The sequence below is a fragment of the Oncorhynchus masou genome, chromosome 16 (genome assembly GCF_036934945.1).
Source record: "Oncorhynchus masou masou isolate Uvic2021 chromosome 16, UVic_Omas_1.1, whole genome shotgun sequence".
NCBI lineage: Eukaryota > Metazoa > Chordata > Actinopteri > Salmoniformes > Salmonidae > Oncorhynchus > Oncorhynchus masou.
Window position 1 is genome coordinate 6,783,380 of NC_088227.1, and position 24,556 is coordinate 6,807,935.

Here is a 24,556-nt window from a genome sequence, read left to right on the forward strand (position 1 = left end):
CTCTACAAATAACACTATCCATAAAAGTTAAACATTGGTGTTATTACAGATGACCAAAAATTAATAGCTAAATACTGTAGCAATATTTACAGAAAATTGTATAGCTCTAAGTACTGTCAGGAATCCACAGATATGTTTTTTAACTCACTGAATAATGTTCACTCTATCAGTGATATAGAATCTAAACAGTGATTATAGAGTATATCAAACATCTAAAGAACAATAAATCACAAGGTGTTGGTGGAATTACATCAGAATTGTACAAATTATTTTCTGAACAAGTAGCTCCCTTCCTATTTGAAGTCTTTTTTAGAGGGTATTAAAAACAATGTTCTCCCTCCTACAATGAGTCAGGGGTTAATAACACTTAATGTTTGCTTGGTGGCTATTCGTTTTACCAATCTATGGCACAATGTTATTTGCAATAATATAAAAATGTCTACTTTAGGTCTACCACCTTTGTGTTGCAAAGGACTGTTTTTATTTGCAACTAGTACGAACGTTTCATTTTGTGAGAACCCGGTTCATGTGTACGTATAAAAGTTTATTCTTCATATAGTCACTGTGATAGTAAAATGTTAATTTCTGTATTTTCTATTAATGCCAGGGTTATCCGTCATATTTTGAAAATTTATTTTTGTATTGTAAGGGTAAGAGTGCCGACTTTTATTATATTCAAGAAACTCATGCCTGTTCCACGTTTTGGAAGTGGCAAAGGGGAATGATATTTGGCTTTCATTTGGTACCAATCGGTCAGCAGGTGTCGCTATTTTAAAAGGCAACTTTAAAGGTCATATACTGAGACATGAAGCAGATAATGCAGGGAGATGGATTATGCTATTGGTAGATGTCATCCATATTCAATTCATTGTTGTAAATACTTATGCTTCCAATAACAAGTCATAAAGCTGTATTTTATTGAGACATTGAAAGGAAAATAAGTACAATTATGTATACATTTCCATTGGCCAAAGTAATATGCGGTGGAGATTTTAATACAGTATTACATGATGATCTAGATAGATGGCCTCCTAAGGATAGCAATTATGTTTATGAGATAAGGCATATATGTCTAAGGTTAGGTGTTCTAGATATTTGGAGACATAAGAACCCAGATAAGACCACAAGTCTGGTTCATTCTTTGGAGCAATTTCCTAATGCCTGAAGGTACCACGTTCATCTGTACAAACAATAGTACGCAAGTATAAACACCATGTGCCCACGCAGCCGTCATACCGCTCAGGAAGGAGACACGTTCTGTCTCCTAGAGATGAACATACTTTTGTGCGAAAAGTGCAAATCAATGTCAAAACAACAGCAAAGGACAACAGCAAAGGACCTTGTGAAGATGCTGGAGGAAACAGGTACAAGTATCTATATCCACAGTAAAACAAGTCCTATATCGACATAACCTGAAAGGCCGCTCAGCAGGAAGAAGCCACTGCTCCAAAACCGCCATAAAAAAGCCAGACTACGGTTTGCAACTGCACATGGGGACAAAGATTGTATTTTTTGGAGAAATGTCCTCTGGTCTGATGAAACAAAAATGGAACTGTTTGGCCATAATGACCATCGTTATGTTTGGAGGAAAAGGGGGAGGCTTGCAAGCCAAAGAACACCATCCCAACCGTAAAGCGCGGGTTGGCAGCATCATGTTGTGGGGTGTTTTGCTGCAGGAGGGACTGATGCACTTCACTAAATAGATGGATATATTGTGGATATATTGAAGCAACATCAAGACCTCAGTCAGGAAGCTTGGTTGCAAATGGGTCTTCCAAATGGACAATGACCCTAAGCATACTTCCAAAGTTGTGGCAAAATGGCTTAAGGACAACAAAGTCAAGGTACTGGCGTGGCCATCACAAAGCCCTGACCTCAATCCTATAGAAACATTTGTGGGCAGAACTGAAAAATTGTGTGCCGAACAAGGATGCCTACAAACCTGACTCAGTTACACCAGCTCTGTCAGGAGGAATTGGCCAAAATTCACCCAACGTATTGTGGGAAGCTTGTGGAAGGCTACCCAAAATGTTTGACCCAAGTTTAACAATTTAAAGGCAATGCTTCCAAATATTAATTGATTGTATGTACAGTATACTTCTGACCCACAGGGAATGCGATGAAAGAAATAAAAGCTGAAATAAATCACTCTACCATTACTCTGACATTTCACATTCTTAAAATAAAGTGGCGATCCTAACTGACCTAAGACAGGGAATCTTTACTCGGAGTAAATGTCAGGAATTGTAAAAAAAAAAAAAAAAACTGAGTTTAAATGTATTTGGCTAAGGTGTATGTATACTTCCGACAACTGTATATTAATTATATTCAAAAGGACGTACCATGAAACCCAAACTGGTTGTGCTCGTGCGCTATCGTGCAAACGCGATCACGACATGCAGGTTAAAATATCAAAACAAACTCTGAACCAATGACATTAATTTGGGGAGAGGTCGAAAAGCATTAAGCATTTATGGCAATTTAGCTAGTTAGCTTGCACTTGCTAGCTAATTTGTCCTGGGATATAAACATTGAGTTGTTTTTTTACCTGAAATGCACAAGGTCCTCTACTACGACAATTAATCCACACATAAAACGGCCAACCGAATCGTTTCTAGTCAACTCTCCTCCTTCCAGGCTTTTTCATCTTGGAACTTATATGGTGATTCATCTACACTTTCATAGTATTACCATGACAACCGGCAAAACAGTTAGTCTTTCAATCACCCACGTGGGTATAACCAATGAGGAGAAGGCACGTGGGTACCTGCTTCTATAAACCAACGAGGAGATGGGAGAGGCAGGACTTGCAGCGCGATCTGCGTCAGAAATAGGATAAATAATAATAATAATAAACTGACTTCTAATTTAACCCTTGGCAATGCAGACACTCCTTGGCGCGCAATAATTGAATAACATGGATTTCATCATTTATCTTGCGACGCTCGTGCACGCGACGTGTCCGTTCTAGTCAGCATGTAAGCAAGACATGTTTGTAGAAGGGTGTGTGACTTTTTAATTTAACTATAGTATCAGAGACTCCAAACTATCAGAAGTTTAATGAATAAAAACAAACCCAGACATGAATTGAAATTGGGCAATAGATGAAAGACAAATTAGAAAAACCTGAAAGTTGTGTTTTTTCAGTTAACATGTCTTTTCAATCAAGGACTATGTAAAATATTAACTACGATGATGCTTCAAAGCCTATGGTTTGAAAGAAGAAAAAAACATTGTAATAAGTGCTTATAGATAATAACATGCATATGAGCAGAAGCCGTAATTGACAGCTATACAGTTTAATGTAAGATTGCCATGTTCCTCATGATGAATTCTCCTCTCCCAAACTCACTGTATAAAACTGTTTATCTTCAACAGGGGTTAGAACCAAAATTATTTTCCAATTGTTCTGAACAGAAACCATATTTTCTTGTTCCATTCCAGTGTTCTAACCAGCATTATAAGGTTCTGAATTGGTAAGAATCCCCGAAAAGTAACGGTTCATATAATTCCCTTTCGTACAATTTTTTTGAACCTGTGAAATCAACATAGTTTTTACATTTAGCTCATTATTTTACCCCGCCAATCAGCACGGATAGAGCAGCTTGCCTTGGAATGGGTAAGCTACTTGTTTATATGTTTAATTGATCAGAGATGTTGTGTCTGAGATGTCACAGGTGGGGAGAGAGCGGTGGACATGGAGGGTGTGAAGCGCTAAACCTTGTGACATAATGTTAATTGGAGTGTGTTTCGGCTATTACTACAGTAGCATCATAGGTTCACTGAATTACACTACCGGTCAACAGTTTTAGAACACCTACTCATTCAGAGTTTCTTTATTTGGACTATTCTATACATTGTAGAATAATAATGAAGACTTCAAAACTATAAAATAACACATAAGGAATCATGTAGTAACCAAAGAAGAATATATGAAATATATTTTATATTTGAGATCCTTCAAATAGCCACCCTGATGACAGCTTTGCACTCTGTTGGCATTCTCTCAACCAGCTTCACCTGGAATGCTTTTCCAACAGTCTTGAAGGAGTTCCCACACATGCTGAGCACTTGTTGGTGGCTTTTCCTTCCCTCTGCGGTCCGACTCATCCCAAACCATCTCAATTTGGCTGAGGTCAGAGGATTGTGGATGCCAGGTCATCTGATGCAGCACTCCATCACTCTCCTTCTTGGTAAAATAGCCCTTGCACAGCCTGGAGGTGTGTTGGGTCATCGTCTTGTTGAAAAACAAATTATAGTACCACATCTCACAAAGACACGGCAGATGTAACCAAAAATCTCCAATTTGGACTCCAGATCAAAAGACACATTTCCACCAGTCTAATGTCCTTTGTTTGTGTTTCTTGGCCCAAGCATGTATCTTCTTCTTATTGGTGTCCTTTAGTATTAGTTCTTTGCAGAAATTTGACAATGATTCACACGGTTTCCTCTGAACAGTTGATGTTGAGATGTGTCTGTTACTTGAACTCCGTGAAGCATTTATTTGGGCTGAGGCTGGTAACTAATGAACTTGTCCTCTGCATCAGAGGTAACTCAGGGGTTTCCATTCCTGTGGCGGTCCTCATGAGAGCCAGTTTCATCATAGCACTTGATGGTTTTTGCGACTGCACTTGAAGAAACTTTCAAAGTTCTTGAAATGTTTCATATTGACTGTCAGCGATTGGGTGCAGAGTGAAAGCGGAGTCAGGCGCAGGACACAAGTATAGAGTAATCCAACTGAGTTTACTCAAAGAATAAAGTAAAATTCCACATAGGAACACCCAACACAACTCTAACACAAACACAACCACTAACGACATGAACAATCACAGACAGAACAGAAATGTATGTCAGATGGTTAAATATGGAATGTAAAACAGGTGTGTGTGTAATCAAACAAAACAGAAAAATGGATCGGTAGTGACTAGAAAGCCGGTGACGTCACCGCCGAACACCACCCGAACAATGAGAAGGGCCAACTTCAAAGTCGTGACATTGACTGACCTTCATGTATTGAAGTAATGATGGACTGTCATTTCTCTACTTATTTGAGCTGTTCTTGCCATAGTATGGACTTGGTCTTTTACCAAATAGGGCTATCTTCTGTATACCCCCCCTCCCCCTACCTTGTCACAACACAACTGATTGGCTCAAACACATTAAGAAGGAAAGAAATAACACAAATGAACTTTTAAGAAGGCACACCTGTTGATTGAAATGCATTCCAGGTGACTACCTCATGAAGCTGGTTGAGAGAATGCCAAGAGTGTGCAAAGCTGTCATCAAGGGAAAGGATGGCTATTTGAAGAATCTCAAATATAAAATACATTTTGATTTGTTAAACAATTTTTTGGTTACTATATGATTCCATATGTGTTATTTCATAGTTTTGATGTCTAAACTATTATTCTACAATGTAGAAAATTGTTTTAAAAACCATGGAAAAACCCTTGAATGAGTAGGTGTTCTAAAACTTTTTACCGGTAACGTATATGCTCGACATAAACATTTTTGTAATAAAAAATATGATTATTTACCGGTTCTCAAGATTTGAAAATAATGGTTCTGTTCCAGGACACTAGAGATCACTTTTGTTCCTGGTTGTTTCTGTTCCTTGAAAAATGATGTTATTTTCCAATTGTCTGTTCTGACCAGTTCCAACCCCTGATCTACAGTACATATAGACTTTGGTCTAAGGCAGCCAGATACATAAAATTATATATATAGAACTGTTCATATCTTTATTTTGTATACTGTATCTAAAGATCACAGCTAAACAAACTCTGAATGGGGTGCACATAAACATGTTGTTTGTGAACCCTAAAAAAGTAAAACAAGCAACAAATGAATCTACAGTAACAAGCTACTCACTGGTGTTTGGCACCAATGAGCAATTTAAGACAGGGCTCAGCCCCACCAAGTGTTGTGGAGGTCTACCAACAGGTTGGCGCTTCTAGTTGATTACGGGCTTAGCCTGAACACCCTCCTCCTTGCTTCTGTCCATCATGGAGACACTCACAGTGTGTGGCTGGAACGGTGCCAGCACTGTGAGAGTCCGTTTTAAACTCCTCCCATCATTGCTGTACCGCTGCTGGATTATCCTCTCCTGCCACCAACACATACACACACATTTAAATACATTCAATTTGTATAGCTACATTTTGATTACAGGCTCCACCCCAGACTACAACCTACAAGCTCCTAGTCTTTACCGGTATTCCAAATCACATCCCACAATACTGTTGAATAGTTTAAAAATGTTCTTCAGTAGGCATAGAAAGTAAGAGTTCCATAGTCCCTCTCTTTTGTTTGAAGCTCTGGGAAAAAATAAACAGATTCTATTATATTGTCCCCTGGAAAGCACTTTTGGTTCTCACTTCTCTTGGCTGGAAATGGGTTTGAGTGGTTCTCACCTGCCGCCTGGGCCTCTCCGGGGTCTTCATCAGGGTAACTAAGGTCATCGGGGGGCCAACGGAGCTCGCCACTCTCCACTTCCCCGCTCTCAGTGGGCTCCACCACGATGGAGGGAAGCCGTTTGGACAGCTTGGGGAACCGTTCGTGGGAGTCCGGAAAGATCTGGAAACACAATCACGTCAGCGTAACCAAAAAAAGAGGGGAAAATCTGGTAACCAGGGTAAGGGTTGGGGTGAATTCCACTGAATTGAAAACTGAATTGCTGGTAACCCCAACCCTGCTTGTAACATGTGACATTGATGGAGTAGTATCAGGTTGATCCTAGATTATATGGTCAGTTTTCTGTTTATGCAACTTTCTTGGCATCCAACAAATGTATAGTTTACCAAGTAGTCTCCAAGGGCTCAAAGCACATTCCAGAACCAGAGAGGATAATCGCAACCACTAGATGATGCTCTGTGAGAGAGGTACTTTTGTTGCCCCAGTGACTTAAATGGGAAATTAAAGACATAATTATATACAGTGCATTTGGAAAGTATAACATTTTGTTACGTGACAGGCGAATTCTAAACTGGATTAAATCATTTATTTTCCATCATCAATCTACACACAATACCCCATAATGACAAAGCAAAAATAGTTCAAGAAATAACATTTAGAACTGAAATATCACATTTACATAAGTATTCATACCCTTTCTCAGTCTTTGTTGAAGTACCCTTGACAGTGATTTCAGCCTGATGTCTTCTTGGTATGATGGTACAAGCTTGGCACATCTGTATTTGGATAGTTTCTCCCATTCTTCTCTGCAGATCCTCTCAAGCTGTGTCAAGTTGGATGGGGAGAACTTCTGCACAGCAATTTTTAAGTCTCTCCTGAGATGTTCGATCAGGTTCAAGTCCGAGCCCCGGCTGGGCCACTCAAGGACATTCAGAGACTTGTCCCGAAGCCAGTCCTGCATTGTCTTGGCTGTGTAAGTGAGGTCATTATCCTGTTGGAGGCTGAACCTTCGCCCAGTCTGAGGTCCTAAGTGCGCTGGAGCAGGTATTCATCAAGGATCTCTCTGTACTTTGCTCCGTTCATCTTTCCCTCGATCCTGACTAGTCTCCCAGTCCCTGCCGCTGAACAAAATCCCCACAGCATGGTGCTGCCACCACCATGCTTCACCGTAGCGATGGTGCCAGCTTTCCTACAGACTTGACACTTGGCATTTGGGCCAAAGAGTTCAATCTTGGTTTCATCAGACCAGAGAATATTGTTTCTCATGGTCTGAGTCCTTAAGTACCTTTTTGCAAACTCCAAGCTGGCTGTCATGTGCCTTTGTATTGAGGAGTGGCTTCCGTCTGGCCACTCTACCATAAAGGCCTGATTGGTGGAGTGCTGCAGAGATGGTTGTTCTTCTGGTTGATTCTCCCATCTCCACAGAAAAACTCTGGAGCTCTGTCAGAGTGACAATCGGGTTATGTCAGAGTGACAGCTCTAGAAAGACTCTTGGTGGTTCCAAACTTTTTCCATTTAAGAATGATGGAGGCTACTGTGCTCTTGGGGACCTTCAATGCTGCAGAAATGTTTTGGTACCCTTCCCCAGATCTGTGCCTCGACACAATCCTGTCTCCGAGCTCTACAGACAATTCCTTCGACCTCATGGCTTGATTTTTGCTCTGACATGCACTGTCAACTGTGGGACCTTATATAGAGAGGTGTGTGCCTTTCCAAATCATGTCCAATCAATTGAATTTACCACAGGTGGACTCCAATTAAGTTGCAGAAACATCTCAAGGAAGATCAATGGAAACAGGATGCACCCGAGCTCAGTTTTGAGTCTCATAGCAAAGGGTCTGAATACTTATGTAAATAAAGAATCTGTTTTTTATTTTTAATACATTTGCTAAGATGTCTAAAAACCTGTTTTCACTTTGCCATTATCAGGTATTGTGTATAGATTGATGAATATACAGTGCCTTGCGAAAGTATTCGGCCCCCTTGAACTTTGCGACCTTTTGCCACATTTCAGGCTTCAAACAAAGATATAAAACTGTATTTTTTGTGAAGAATCAACAACAAGTGGGACACAATCATGAAGTGGAACGACATTTATTGGATATTTCAAACTTTAACAAATCAAAAACTGAAAAATTGGGCGTGCAAAATTATTCACCCCCCTTAAGTTAATACTTTGTAATACTTTGTAATACTTTGTAGGATGAGGTAACCAAGGTATTTATTGAAAAATGGGGAAGATAGGGTGGATTGCAGGGAGCCAGGTGCTGAGGCTGTAGTGAGGGGAGTTGGGGCTATGTAAACCGGTCCGGAGAGGCATCCAAGAAAGCAGTAGAGTGGGGGGGGGGGGGGTCCAGGACAGGGTAGCAGGACTTACGAGATGTGGGACTGGAGACAGGGACCAGAGTCAGAGCGGACAGAAAAACAGGCATAACACGAAAACAGGATCTATGCAGGAACAAAATGCAGACTGACTGAGCAGAGGTTACAATCTGGCAGCGTGGAAGTGGCAGGGCTGAGTATTTGTAGAGATCTTGATTATGGAACAGGTTGCAGCTGGTGGGGATCTGCTCTGCCTCCAGCACACCTGTCTCCACCCACACACACACACACTTGGGGAACGGCAGGTTAGGGAGACACAGAATGAGCAGTAGTCGGCATGGCAGGCGCTGTAGTGTCTTCTTGTGAGTTTGTGGAACTGTGGTGTGTTCCTTTGTTGTTGTTTTTTAGTGTTGTGTCTGTGAGTGTGTCTGTGTCTGTGAATTAGTCCCACCTGGAAGGATATACCCTCTTCTCCTGAGGTGCCTCCGATGCTGAAGTCTCCCACCGTCGAATCACAGGTGTTTATCACTTCTGTCATCCTGTCAGTAAGCCTCGTCTTCAGCCAAGCCAAAAGAAAAGAATGACATGTTCTCAGTACATTAACAAAGCTGAAAAGTATGGCATCGTTCCAAACCAAACATCCCTAGAACTAGTCCTTTGTTCACTATCCCTCAGACTAACGAGGGCTGAGTTGGTTTGGGAAATAGGGGGAAAAGTCCATCTAGTACTATACTCCTGATTCCTATTCAATGACATTTTTATCTGTGAGTCAGTTGAGACCTAGCCTGGTCCCAGATCTGTTTGCGCTGTCTTGCCAACTTATCATAAGAGTTGGCCAGACAACACAAACAGATCTGGGACCAGGCTAGTAATAACCTAGAGGTAAGTAATGAATGATTGGTTTGGAATTGGGTGTATCTCTGACAGTCATTAAGTACTCGTGCCAATGATTGCTACACGGCCTGATTCTGCTCCTACAAAATGCTCTGATCAGCATTATGGAATAAGTCCCAAATGGACATGCACATGGTGGGCAGTCAATAATCAACATGCCTTTTCTGAAAATAAGTGCCATACTCCAGAGGGGAAGTGGGTATTGATATGATGTGTTTATTGCATTGGCCCAGTCCTGGAAACAGAGAATAACCTTAGGGAGTGAGCTGTGACCAAAGTGGGTTGGATTGGAGGGTTGGAAGGCATCTATGGGGGAAAAGTTACAAACCGAGACGTCTTTTATGGAAATGAGTGCCATACTAAAGAGGGTATAAATGGCGAGTTGGTGGGTGGGCAGTGTGTGTGTGTGTGCGTGCGTGCAGTATAACCTAAGGGAGCCAGTTGTGACATAGGTGTTTTGAGACTGGAGCAGAGCCCAAAACAGTGACAGATTGTAAAATTGACATGCCTTGCATTAGTCAGGCCCAGAAACAAATACAGAACTCATCACACATTCCATAGTCTTCATCAAGATAACAGTAAGTTGCTGGCTTAACATTCCAAATTAGTCAACACCCAGATCTCTGCCAACAATCTAAACCGTGACTACATATGGTTGATATGTCAATCAAGCTCTCATTCGGAAGAGACTTGGCAAATGTCCTGACTCACTGTGGTGACAAGAGTCAATTGCACTTCATGCCATCATGTCCATACTCATCCTGGTCTCGAATTGGCTCATTTTATATATGCACATCTTTCATTGAGACATGCAGTGCCTCCATGGTAGAAGACAATGACATAAAAGGAGAAAAACTAGCAGTTTGTTTTCTCCCAGTAATGTGGGCTGGCAATGGCGCTTACTATGCACACATACTATTGTGATTAGAGTAATACACCGACACTCCAACACACACACACCACATACGCTCACACACACACACACACACACATGCATGCATATTGACGCCATACACACACTCACACGGAGACACACACTCTTCACATACACTGCTGCTACTCTGTTTATCATCTATCCTGATCAGGGTATTTGAGCAGAGTTGAGTGGTTGGAAATCCCACTCACCCTCAGAGCGGTTTTTGCTCAAAATCTTTTACCCTGCATTGCACAAAATGTTTTTTTTTTTTTTTTTTTTTTTTTTATATATCGCTCAGCACTCACAAGATAAAAACTGCTGCTCCAAATTCGCTCCCTTCATTTTTTGTTTAAAAAGATAAGTAGATGAGATGGTTGTTAAATTGTGTGACTATGTACCATTTTGTTTTGAACTAGGCGATCTTGGGAAGCTTCAACAATACAACAACGTGTGTGCGTGACTCAGCCACACACACACTCGCAACAAATGTTCCATAATTATCCTTGATTGATTTTCCAATCTTTTTCCCCAGACAGTGACAGGTTAAACGTCTCCAGAGTGAGGGAGCACAGTTAATTTCTCCTTTACTCCAACAATACACAAGGGCAAGTAAGGTGGAGGAGGGAGAAAAATATATATTGAGCGAGGTGAGTTTCACCTGCTCTAAGCAATATGGAAAACCATATTCAAATCTACAGAGTTACAAACAAACGTACAGTCAATAGCACAAAAGACAAATCTATGTACAGTGTGTGCAAATGTAGATGATTAGGGAGGTAAGGCAATAAATAGGCCTTAGAGGCAAAATATTTACAATTTAGAATTAACACTGGAGTGATAGATGTGCAGATGATGATGTGCAAGTAGAGATACTGGGGTGCAAAAAAGCAAAACAAAACAATATGGGGATGAGGTGTGCTATTTACAGATTGGCTGTGTACAGGTACAGTGATTGGTAAGATGCTCTGACAGCTGATGCTTAAAGTTAGTGAGGGAGATATGTTTCCAGCTTCAGTGATTTTTGCAGTTCGTTCCAGTCATTGGTAGCAGAGAACTGGAAGGAAAGGCGGCCAAAGGCGGTGTTGGCTTTGGGGATGACCAGTGAAATATACCTGCTGGAGCGTGTGCTATGGGTGGGTGTTATGGTGACCAGTGAGATGAGATAAGGCAGGGCTTTACCTAACAAAGACTTATAGATGACCTGGAGCCAGTGGGTTTGGCAACGAATATGTAGCGAGGGCATACAGGTCTCAGTGGTGGGTAGTATATGGGGCTTTGGTGACAAAACGGATGGCACTGTGATAGACTACATCCAGTTTGCTGAGTAGAGTGTTGAAGGCGATTTTGTAAATGACATGGCCAAAGTCAAGGATCGGTAGGATAATCAGTTTTACGAGGGAATGTTTGGCAGCATGAGTGAAGGAGGCTTTGTTGCAAAATTGGAAGCCGATTTCATTTTGGATTGGAGATGCTTAATGTGAGTCTGGAATGAGAGTTTACAGTCTAACCAGACACCTAGGTATTTGTAGTTGTCCACATATTCTAAGTCAGAACCGTCCAGAATAGTCATGCTCGACGGGCGGGTGGGTGCAGGCAGCAATCAGTTGAAGAGCATGCATTTAGTTTTACTAGCATTTAAGAGCAGTTGGAGACCACGGAAGGAGTGTTGTATGGCATTGAAGCTCATTTGGAGGTTAGTTAACACAGTGTCCAAAGAAGGGCCATATGTATACAGAATGGTGTCGTCGGCGTAGAGGTGGATCAGAGTATCACCAGCAGCAAGAGCGACATTGATATATACAGAGAAAAGAGTCGGCCCGAGAACTGAACCCTGTGGCATCTACATTGAGACTGCCAGAGGTCCAGACAACAGGCCCTCCAATTTGACACACTGAACTCTGTCTGAGAAGTAGTTGGTGAACCAGGCTGGGCCGTCATTTGAGAAACCATGGCTATTGAGTCTGCCGATTAGAATGTGGTGATTGACAGAGTCGAAAGCCTTGGCCAGGTCGATGAAGACGGATGCACAGTACTGTCTTTTATCGATTGCGGTTTTGATATCGTTTAGGACCTTGAGCGTGGCTGAGGTGCACCCATGACTGGCTCGGAAACCAGATTGCATAGTGGAGAAGGTATGGTGGGATTCGAAATGGTCGGTGATCTGTTGTTAACTTGGCTTTCGAAGGTTTTAGAAAGGCAGGGCAGGATGGATATAGGTCAATAACAGTTTGGGTCTGGAGTGTCTCCCCCTTTGAAGAGGGGGATGACCGCAGAAGCTTTCCAATCTTTAGGGATCTCAGAATATATGAATGAGAGGTTGAACATGCTAGTAAAAGGTGTTGCAACAATTTTGGTGGAAAATTTTAGAAAGAGAGCACCAGATTGTCTAGCCCAGCTGACTTGTAGGGATCCAAATTTTGCAGCTCTTTCAGAACATCAGCTGGGAGGCAGTGCTCTTATTCTCCATTTACTTTACAGTGTCCCAAAACCTTTAGAAGTAGTTCTACAGAATGCAAATTTCTGTTTGAAAAAGCTAGACTTAGCTTTCCTAACTGACTGTGTATATTGGTTCCCGACTTTCCTGAAAAGTTGCATATCGCCGGGGCTATTCGATGCAGAGCGCTAATGCAGAACACCACAGGATGTTTTTGTGCTGGTCAAGGGAAGTCAAGTCTGGGGTGAACCAAAGGCTATAGTGTGTCCGTTCTTTGAATGGGGAATGCTTATTTAAGATGGTGAGGAAATCATTTTTAAAGAACAACCATACATCCTCTTCTGACGGGATGAGGTCAATATCCTTCCAGGATACGCGGGCCAGGTCGATTAGAAAGGCCTGCTCGCTGAAGTGTTTTTAGGGAGACAGTGATGAGGGGTGGTCGTTTGACCGCGGACCCATAATGGACGCAGGCAATAAGGCACTGATTGTTGAGATCCTGGTTGAAGACAGCAGAGGTGGATTTAGAAGGCAGGTTGGTCAGGATGATATCTAAGAGGATGCCCATGGTTACGGATTTAGGGTTGTAATAATAATTGTGTGATAATTTGGGTGAGATTGAGGGCATCTATCTTAGATTGTAGGACGGCCAGGGTGTTAAGCATGTCCCAGTTTAGGTCACCTGACAGTACAAACTCTGAAGATAGATGGCGGGCAATCAAATCCCATTTGGTGTCGAGGACTCAGCTGGGGGTTGAGGGGGGTCTATAACAAGCAGCAACAGTAAGAGACTTGTTTCTGGAAAGGTGGATTATTAAAAGATCTTGCCTGAAGGGTGCAGGCGAGTCCCAATCTGTTGCCCGTGGCATTCAAATCCATGCAAATGAGTGAAGCTATCATTTAACATCAGTCAGAAATAACACGCTCAAGCTTGTAAACCGACAGAAGGTTAAGGCATGGCAAGGTATATTACGCAATCAAGCAAAACTATGGCCCAAGAATCACATAAAATCGCATATTTTGCCAGCTTGGTTGCGCAAATTGAAACCAACCACATTCTAAACAAAAGTAGCCTGTCGTAAATACATTGTAGGCCTACATCTGAATGTGTCATACATGTGTTTTATGTATTTAGTCATTTAGGATAATCTGCATAGGACTTAAAAAATGACAATTTCTTCATATTTATAAATCACAGATTGATCAACTCCACCTACTACAACTACAATTGATCAATTGTTTCAACGACAGACTTTTTTTGTAGCTTACAATATAATACCAATAAATTATACTATTTTCATCTGTGTTCTACATGGATTTCTAAAATCTAAAATAAAACTATTTTAGATTCCATTTATGTTTTTTAGATAGCTTTCCTATCTCGATAATGCCATGAAGTGGACAGTTGGACGTACTCCTTTCATCCAAGCAGTAAACGCTTGTAAGGGCAATCACCTCAAAATTGTGATTCTGCTTATGAGGATGTTGCTGAAAACACGCATGTTTGAAGATCGCTCTAAGGAGAAGAACCCGAGCAACACTTACCTTTATCAAGCGTTAAAGTTCTATTATGGTCTTGATTTATCCGCAGATGGTGTAGGATATAAAGAGTGGAGCTGTCGTGCTGGAGTTACAACAATAGTTTGATTGTTTCTCCGTGAGTTCGTGGCTCATACGATGAAGTTCCGATTCCACTTCCCAGCGGAGAAAACAGCTTTAGTTCACTGGAGAACAGGAGTGCCAGTGAGCTTTGGAACTGTGTGCGCACGCGGTTTGTATATCTCACTGTGCATGCACAGTACCAGTTGACACGCCTACTAATTCAAAGGTTTTTCTTTATTTTTTTTTTTACAATTTTCTACATTGTAGGATTGAAGACATCAAAACTATGTAGTAACCAAAAAAGTGTTAAAGAAATTTGAGATTCTTCAAAGTAGCCACCCTTTGCCCTGCTGACAGCTTTGCACACTCTTGGCATTGTGGTTGTGTCTCTCTCTCTCTCTCTCTCTCTCTCTCTCTCTCTCTCTCTCTCTCTCTCTCTCTCTCTCTCTCTCTCTCTCTCTCTCTGTTGTGAGAGGATAAGAGGGAGGGAGATAAAGAGCTACAGAGAGGAGGATAGAAAGATAACATATCCTAAGACTGTGAAGACAATGATTCTCACTTTTTACCAAATTTAGGCTACTTGGCCACAGACCCAAAGTGTTGCCTCCTATGCTCCCTATACAAGTGGGGTTCTACTAATGCAATGAAAGTGTATATTTCCTTTTGGTTCATGCATATGTACAATTGTGTAATTTGCATAAATAATGAAACAATTTCATTTCTCCCTATATTCGAAGCCACACTGTCATTCTGACTCAGGCTAACATGCTGACCAGACCGCTTGTCCACGTGCACCATCACGCGCATGTGGATTTTGTCCACCCACACCAGACACAATCAGAACACGCAGGATGAAATATCAAAACATATTCTGAACCAACTATATTCATTTAGGAACAGGTGGAAAATCATTAAACATTTAATCTCTCCTCCTTCCGGCTTTTTTTGTTCTTTGGACATTTTATGGGGGTTGGCAACCAACTGGACTGGACTGGACTGTGGATCTCAGTTCATCTTTCAATCTCAGACATGGTGATATATGCTCCTAAAAAACAATGAGAAGATTGGAGAGGCTGGACTTGTAGCGCGTCATGCGTCAAAAAAAAAAAATTCTTAACTGACTTACCTAGTTAAATAAAAGGTTACATTTCAAATCTATATTTCTGATTTGTCTTTTCAACTCGCCAGCACATTATTTTAATGTGGTGCTGTGACAGTCAATTGCAAATGAGTCTGACATAATGTCTCTTATCTCACCACCACTAATGAGATGGGTGTGCTTGATGCATGTCACATTGGAGCTTCTCAAAGTCAGGGGGCGTGGTCAACAGTGTGACATCATCTCTACTGTCAAATGCAACCTAGATCGATATTTGGTTTTAATGCAGAGGAGAGCACTGACTCCAACTTCACACAGATTTGAGCTGGCGAAGGGTAGCCGACCAAGTGTTGAATTATGCTTTTAAGACAACTGTCAAATCATGACATCAATGATCTTTAGGTCGGAAAGTCGGAACGCTAGAAAGAGGCTAGAGTTCCCAAGTTGGAATTACTAGTTAGATGCCCATTCAAAATGAGTTTTTCCAGTCTGAGCTCATTTTCCCAGTTATCTTGAACGCACTGAAGTTGTAAGTCGGAAATTTCAGAGTTCCGAGATTCCAGTTGTTTTGAACACGGCATTAATTCTCAGAGGGAGACAGCAGGGTATTCCCTTTGAGTCAGGAACCAAAACACCTCTGTAGTGACCCGTGAATGCATTGTCTGCAGCATTCGGTTATATGACAGCTCGATCAGCTGTTCGATTTCACTTACAGGTATTTTATTTTTATTTTTTTTAACCTTTATTTAACTAGGCAAGTCAGTTAAGAACAAATTCTTATTTTCAGTGACGGCCTAGGAACAGTGGGTTAACTGCCTGTTCAGGGGCAGAACGACAGATTTGTACCTGGTTAGCTCGGGGGTTTGAACTTTCAACCTTCCGATTACTAGTCCAACGCTCTAACCACTAGGCTATGCCAACTGAGCCAGGATCATCTTCAAATGGATTGGGAAGTAGATCCAAAAGGTGAGCATTGGAGGTGAGTATTCATCGCTTGTCATGGTGCAGCCGAATGACAGCAAGTGTCCGTCCTCCTCTGGGAGCATAAACAACAATACAAAACCTAGGAGGCTTGCGGTTCTCACTCCCTTCCATAGACTTGCACAGTAATTATGACAACCTCCAGAGGACGTCCAACCTATCAGAGCTCTTGCAGCCTGAACTGACGTTGCCCACCCAATCAAAGGATCAGAGAATGAATGTAGTACTGAACGCATAAACTACAGCAAGCTAGCACTGCAGTGCATAAAATGTGTTGAGTAGTTGACTCAAAGTGAAAGACCACAGTTGAACAGTTTTGAGCAAATATTTGTTTTCAAAAATGAGGGAGCGAGAGAGCACTATCTATATTTCATGCATATTTTTCCATTCACTTTCACTTACTTAGATAACGAATTCAGCCACCAAGTTTAGCATACTCAAACACCTGGCTCTAACAGAGGGATACTATCTTACCAAGCTTTCTCGGGCTATCCAACACGGGAAATCTTCAAAGTCAAGGTAAGCTTTTGGTTTTATAAATGTATTGCCATCCGGGCCCGCCGGTGTAACTGCTAAACTGATTCCTAACTGTACACTGTACTGCATGATTGTTGCAGGTTTACTAACGCGTTAGTTCCAGTAGCTATGTTGTTGAGTTGAGGTTAGCTAATATGGTGACAATGATGTCGGCTGTGTGTGGAGATAAGAGCTTTATAATATAAAACCACTGATTCCTCGTCTGGTCTCTTCTCTGCACCTGGGTCCAACTTCACCACGTCACAGTAAGCTTCTGTCTCAACATGGACCCAGCAGGGATCACCCAGATCCAGAATGCTGTAACCCACCAAGGAGCACTGCTGGGGCAGCAGCAAGAACAACTCTCCCAAATATCAGAGACCTTCCGGGCACTTACCAATTACCTCCAAACACAGCCCAACCTCAACCCAGGAGGAACCAATGCCCAAGTCTCATCACCCAGTGCTACAGGCATCGCCGTAGATCCTCCAGGGAACCTGCACCCAGGGAACCCAAGATCCCAGCCCCCAAGTGGTATGATGGCCACCCGGGAAGATGATTTCGCCATTGAGTTCCGCACCCTCGCCAGCCGAGAGTGGGTGGAATACTAAGGCACTGGTTACCGATTTACACCAGGGTCTGTCTAACTCCATCAAGGATGAACTGGGCACTCGGAAACTGGGAGAGGACCTCGAGTCCCTGATAACGCTGCCCTTCAGGATTGACAACCACATCCGAGAACATGTGGGACGGCACCTTTTTGACACTATCCCGGTTTCCAGAGCATCCCAAGCTCCCCCAAGCCCAGCATTTGTATTTATTATGGATCCCCAAGGCAGCAGCTACTCTTCCTGGGGTCCAGCAAAATCAAGGCAGTTTATGCAAAAATCATTACAATACATTCACAGATTTCACAACACACTGTGTGCACTCAGACCCCTACTCCACCACTACCGCATATCTACAGTTCTAAATCCGTGTGTGTGTATAGTGTGCGTGTGTGCCTATGTTTGTGTTGCTTCACAGTTCCATAAGGTGTTTTTTTATGTTTTTTAAAATAAAATGTTACTGCTTGTGTCAGCTACTTGATGCGGAATAGAGTTCGATGTAAGGCATGGCTCTATGTGGCACCTGACCATGCAACTGAACAGTAGTCAAGGTGTGACAAAAATAGGGCTAGACCTGCCTTGTTGATAGTGTTGAAGTTAGAGCAGTGCTTTATTATGGACATGTATCAATATGTTTTAACCATGACAGTTTACAATCCAAGGTTACTCCAAGCAGTTTAGTCTCCTCAATTTGCTCAATTTCCACATGATTTAGTTGAGGTTTAGGGTTTAGTGAATGATTTGTCCCAAATATAATGCTTTTAGTTTTAGAAATATTTAGGGCTAACTTATTCCTTGCCACCCACTCTGAAACTAACTGCAACTCCACCTTATCCTAGGGTACCCCTGGCTAGTGCTACATGACCCACTATTCTCCTGGTCCACAGGACACCTACTAGACTGTGGTAAGAACTGGCAGACTATATGCCTAAGACCCCCACCAAGAGCCCCGCCATGTTCCCCGGCATCCATTGAAGACCAAGATTTTTCCGCTCTCCTTCCCAAGTACTTCGACCTCAGGGAGGCATTCAGTAAGAGGCAATCCGCCACCCACCTTCCTCATCGACCATACAACTGCGCCATAGAACTCCTACCCGGCTCCACCCATCTCCAAGGCCGTCTGTACTCCCTCTCGACCCCCGAAGCAGTGGTTATGAACAATTACATCCGGGTGTCGTTTAAGGCAGGTTTCATTCACTCCTCTACATCCACAGCTGGTGCAGGCTTCTTCTTCATGGGAAAGAAGGATGGAAGTCTGCATCCCTGCATCGATTACAGAGGGCTGAACAGGATTACAATTAAGAATCGTTACACTTTACCCCTGATGTCCGCCTCTTTGGAGTTGGTGATGGGGCCCAATTCTTCACCAACTGGACCTCCGCAACACTTACAATCTGGTGAGAATCAGGGAGGGAGATGAATGGAAGACTGCCTTTAACAACCCGAGTGGCCACTATGAGTATTTAGTCATGCCCTCACCAGCAGTCTTCCAAGCATTGGTCAATGACACGCTTAGGGATATGTTGAATTGGTTTGTCTTTGTTTACCTCCACCCTGATCTTCTCCAAGACCCTTCCAGAACACGTCCGCCAAGTCCTGAGATGCCTCCTGCAGCTTCGACTATACATCAAGATAGAGAAGTGTGAGTTCTGTGTATACCACGTTTCTTTCCTACGCCACATTATCTCTACCGCCAGCATCCAAATGGACCCCGTAAAGGTGCGGGCAGTCACCGACTGGCCCCATCCAGCCTCACTCAAACAAGTCCAGCGGTTCCTCAGGTTTTGCTACTTTTACAGGGGTTTTATTACGCAACTTTGGTGCAGTGGCAGCAGCTCTAACCCGCAAGTCCCAGAACACAGTTTTTGCTGGACCCCCTGAGGCTAACATGGACTCATTCTCGTCCATCCTGATCCTACCCATCCCGGGGGTCCCTCTAACAGACTTCATGTTCCGCGATCAGCCCGTTCCTGAGTACTACAATGGGGACACTCCTCTAAATTAACTGTGCATCCAGGGGATAATCGTACATGGGAGTTCCTGAGGTGGAAATTCTGGTGGCCCGACATGATTGAGGATGTGAGATCCTTCGTTACGTTCTGCTCCACCTCTGCCCAAAGCCTCACGACAGCGACTGCCTTGGTTGCTCCACCGTCTGACCATCCCCAGCCGGCCCTTGTACCACCTATCCATAGACTTTATCACAGGGTTACCCCCATCCCAAGGGCATACCACTATCCTGGTGTTAGTCGTTCGGTTTTCCAAGGCAGCCCATTTCATCGCCTTACCCAAGTTACCCTCAGCAAAGGAGACTGCTGATCTCATGATTGCCCATGTCTTTCTACTACACAGACTTCCCCAGGACATTGTCTCAGATTGTGGGCCCCAGTTTGTCGCATGGTATTGGAAAGCCTTCTGCTCCCTGTTGGGTGCGTCGCTGAGTCTCTCCTCGGGGTTCCACCCACAGTAGAATGGTCAAACGGAGCCAACCAGGAGTTAGAGAAGTTCCTCTGCTGTTTTGTCTCCACCCAGGCCAGCAACAGGAGTAAGTTCCTCATCAGGGCAGAGTATGGTCACAACTCACTGCCAAACTCTCCACATGGCGTCTGTGAGGCAGGAGACGAGAGCAGCTACTCTCTCCTCCTGAGGGTGCTGGGTGCACAGTGGCCAGGTAGAGGTCCAGTTGTAGTAAGAATCCCTGGCACTGTGCTGCTGTCCCATCATACTCCTTGGGAAGGGAGAGACACATCGCCCCCCCGGAATCCCCTGCGGATGGAATTGGTGGAGACAACCTCGGTTGTGCTGGTCGAGTCACTGGAGGGACCTCCTGTCTCTCCCAGCGGTCCATGGTTTGGACAACGCAATCCATCATGGCACCAAGATGATGTAACATGGCCGAATGTTCCTGGACGCGCTCTTCGACTCCTCTAACCGGGGTACCTGCTCCTGGTGACTCCATCGGAGATGTGTAATTCTGTCAGCGAGTGTACAAGAGGCGAAGTCAGGTGCAGGAGAGTAGCATGATGTAAACAGGCACACTTTTATTTTAGTTCCAAAACGAGAGCACTACATAAATCAAATGCGCTCAAAACATGGAACATAACAAAAGTAAAGCGCGTAATAAGACATCACAGTAAAATGAAACAATTACCAACAAAACACAGGCACACTTTTATTTTAGTTCCAAAACGAGAGCACTACATAAATCAAATGCGCTCAAAACATGGAACATAACAAAAGTAAAGCGCGTAATAAGACATCACAGTAAAATGAAACAATTACACACAAAACATGATGGGAAACAGAGGGTTAAATACAAGTCGATTGATTGGGGAAATGAAAACCAGGTGTGTATGGAAACAAGACAAGACAAATGGATATATGAAAAATGGAGCGGTGAGGGCCAGAAAGCCGGTGACGTAGATCTCCCGAACACCTCCCGAACAGAGAGGAAGTACAGAGAGGAGCCGACTTCGGGGGAAGTCATGACAGTCTGGCCACTGTCTCATAAAGCCCAGATTGTTGAAGTGCTGTAGAGACAGGTTGTCCCATCTCAGCTTAGTAACTCTATAGTTCTGTCAGAGTGGTCATTGGGTTCTTTGTCACCTCCCTGACCAAGGTTATTCTTGCCATGTTGCTCAGTTTAGTTGGACGGCCAGCTCTCATATTTTCTCAATTTCTGAAATGATGGAGACCACTGTGCTCTTGGAAACTTTCAACACTGAAGAGATAGTTTTATACCCTTCCTCAGATGTACTGTTTCTTCTTTCTTTGTGCTTCGTCACAATTCTATCTCGGAGATCTAGGGCCAATTCCATGAACTTCATGGTATAGTTTCTATTCTGACATACAATTCTTCTTCTATAGTATATTGATGTTTGCACAATTAAACTGTGCATCCCGACACCTACTGTGCGTGATGCGGCACTACGCCTTGCAGGTCTTCAGATGTAAAAGTCCCAAAAATATAATACAACAGGCTGCGTCCATATCTTCACTTGTAGCCTCTGGATGTACAGTACCAGTCAGACATTTGAACATACCTGCTCATTCCGGTGTATTTCTTTATATTTACTATTCTTTCCATTGTAGAATATTAGTGAAGACATCAAAACTATGAACTAACACATATGGAACCTTGTAGTAACCAAAAATAGTGTTAAACAAATACAAATACATTTCATATTTGAGGTTCTTCAGAGTAGCCACCCTTTGCCTTGATGGCAGCTTTGCACAATCTTGGCATTCTCTCAACCAGCTTAATGAAGGAACAGCTATGCCTTGTTAAAAGTTAATTTGTGGATTTTCTTTCCTTAAGGTGTTTGAGCCAATCAGTTGTGTTGTGACAAGTTAGGGGTGGTATACAGAAGATAGACCTAATTGGTAAAAGACCAAGTCCAAATTATGTCAAGAACAGCTCAAATAAGCAAAGATAAATGACAGTCCATCATTACTTTAAAACATGGTCAGTAAAACAAGGTCAGTCATTGCAAAACATTTAAAGAACTGTGAAAGTTTCTTCAAGTGCAGTCGCAAATATGATGAAACTGGCTTTCATGAGGACCGACACAGGAAAGGAAGACCTAGAGTTACCTATGCTGCAGAAAATAAGCTCATTAGAGTTAAGATTGCAGCCCAAATAAATGCTTTACAGAGTTCAAGCAACAGACATCTCAACATCAACTATTCAGACGAGACTGTGGAATCAGGCCTTCATGGTCTAATTGCTGCAAAGAAACCACTCCTAAAGGACACCAATAATAAGAAGAGACTTGATTGGGCCAAGAATCACGAGCAATGGACATGAGACCGGTGGAAATCTGTCCTTTGGTCTGATGAGTCCAATTTTGAGATTTTTGGTTCCAACCGCCATGTCTTTGTGAGACGCAAAGTAGGTGAACAGATGATCTCCGCATGTGTGGTTCCCACTGTGAAGCATGGAGGAGGAGGTGTGATGGTTCTTTGCTGGTGACACTGTCAGTGATTTATTTAGAATTTAAGGCACACTTAACCAGCATGACTACCACAGCATTCTGCAGCGATACGCCATCCCATCTGGTTTGGGCTTAGTGGGACGATCATTTGTTTTTCAACGGGGCAATGACCCAATACACCTCCAGGCCGTGTAAGGCCCATTTGACCAAGAAGGAGAGTGATGGAGTGCTGCGTCAGATGACCTGGCCTCCACAACCACCCGACCTTAACCCAATTGAGATAGACAGCAGAGTGAAGGAAAAGCAGCCAACAAGTGCTCAGCATTTGTGGGAACTCCTTTAATAAGACTGTTGGAAAACCATTCCAGGTGAAGCTGATTGAGAGAATGCCAAGAGTGTGCAAAGCTGTCATCAAGGCAAAGGGTTGCTCCTTTGAAGAATCTAAAATATATTTTGATTTGTTTAACACTTTTTTTGGTTACTGCATGATTCCATATTTGTTATTTCATAGTTTTGATGTCCACTTTTTCTACAGGGTAGAAATAGTAAAAAATAAGTTATAACCCTTCAAAGAGTAGGTGTCCAAACTTTTGACTGGTACTGTAGGGTTTCTTACTTGTTTTTTGCCTTGTATAGTTTGTCAAGTACCAGCTGTTATTTTTCTTGTCCTGGAATGTATGAAAACTCCCTCGGGATGTAGAGAGTCGGAATTTGACCATCAGTTTATTCCAAGATGGGTGAACAGTGTGTCGACACTTCAACAGCGCTGGACTTAGCACACCAGTTGGTGTTAATGTAGAGGCAAACATCTCCCCCTCGATTTCCCCGACTCCACTGTCCTGTCTGTGAATGGAGAATCCATTGAGCTGAATAGCCTTGGGGGGTATCTGTCCGAGAGAAAAGCAAAGAATATTGCAGTTTCAAGAGTCCCGTTAGTAGCAAATCTACGATTGGAAGTCATCCATCTTATTATCGAGTGACTTGCCAGTAGAATGGAGGGAAGAGGTGGCTGGCTTTCTCTTTGCCTTAATCTCACCAGGATCCCCGCCCTCTTGCCTCTGTAACGCCGGTGCTTCCTCTTAGGTAGGCCGAAAATGGGACGGCATTACAGAGAGAACCTAGGGCAGATGAGTCAAAGTTGAATTGGGGTAAGTAACTGCCGATCTGAAGTTCAAAAGTTATTGTCGGTTGTAAGAAATAATAGGAAATATGTTATGAAAATAAAGTAAAAATGAATGGGAAATTGTCAATGTTACAGTGTGTGGATGGCAACACCATTGTCCTTCTGCATACCGTTCTTCAGTATACTGTGTCCGTTTGCACACACTCTAAACAGGTCTTACATAACCAATCTTCACGTGCATAGGTAGGGCTCTATATAAAAAAAACTGACAGACTTTCTTTTTTTCTACATTCACCCCAGCAGGTTAGACGCCGGGTACCAAACGCACCAGCAATTCTCTTAAGGTATTCAACCTGAACATCCATCATCACACCTGACATGACTCCTTTGACGGGTGCACTGCTCCGAAGTTCAAAGCACAATACTTCTGGTTTCCAGATGATTTTGAGGCCCACTGCAATCTTCCTTTGCTCTTTAGAAACACAATGAATCCAAATAAGACCACTCCTGTTTACTCTGATATACCCTCTGCTCTTTAGAAACACAATGAATCCAAATAAGACCACTCATGTTTACTCTGATATACCCTCTGCTCTTTAGAAACACAATGAATCCAAATAAGACCACTCCTGTTTACTCTGATATACCCTCTGCTCTTTAGAAACACAATGAATCCAAATAAGACCACTCCTGTTTACTCTGATATACCCTCT

At 42.7% G+C, this 24,556-nt stretch overlaps 1 protein-coding gene across 1 annotated transcript; it reads right to left on the minus strand.

The window, feature by feature from the left end:
- Positions 1-893: 893 nt before the first annotated feature.
- On the minus strand, positions 894-14,879 carry si:dkeyp-72h1.1 (uncharacterized protein LOC799956 homolog). The gene is made up of 4 exons (XM_064990601.1): positions 14,526-14,879; positions 9,188-9,292; positions 6,414-6,576; positions 894-6,106 (listed from the first exon to the last, which is right to left on the minus strand). The coding sequence occupies exons 2-4, from the start codon at positions 9,272-9,274 to the stop codon at positions 6,075-6,077; spliced, it is 282 nt and encodes a 93-aa protein (XP_064846673.1). The 5' UTR covers positions 9,275-9,292; positions 14,526-14,879; the 3' UTR covers positions 894-6,074.
- Between the last annotated feature and the right edge of the window lie 9,677 nt (positions 14,880-24,556).

Coding starts and splice junctions, on each gene's coding strand:
- si:dkeyp-72h1.1 (XM_064990601.1), bottom strand. CDS start 9,274: ATGACAGAAGTGATAAACACCTGTGATTCGACGGTGGGAGACTTCAGC. Junction 6,577..9,187: donor AAGAGGGTATATCCTTCCAG/GTGGGACTAATT, acceptor TTGTGTTTCCAG/ATCTTTCCGGACTCCCACGA. Junction 6,107..6,413: donor CGGAGAGGCCCAGGCGGCAG/GTGAGAACCACT, acceptor TGTTGGTGGCAG/GAGAGGATAATCCAGCAGCG.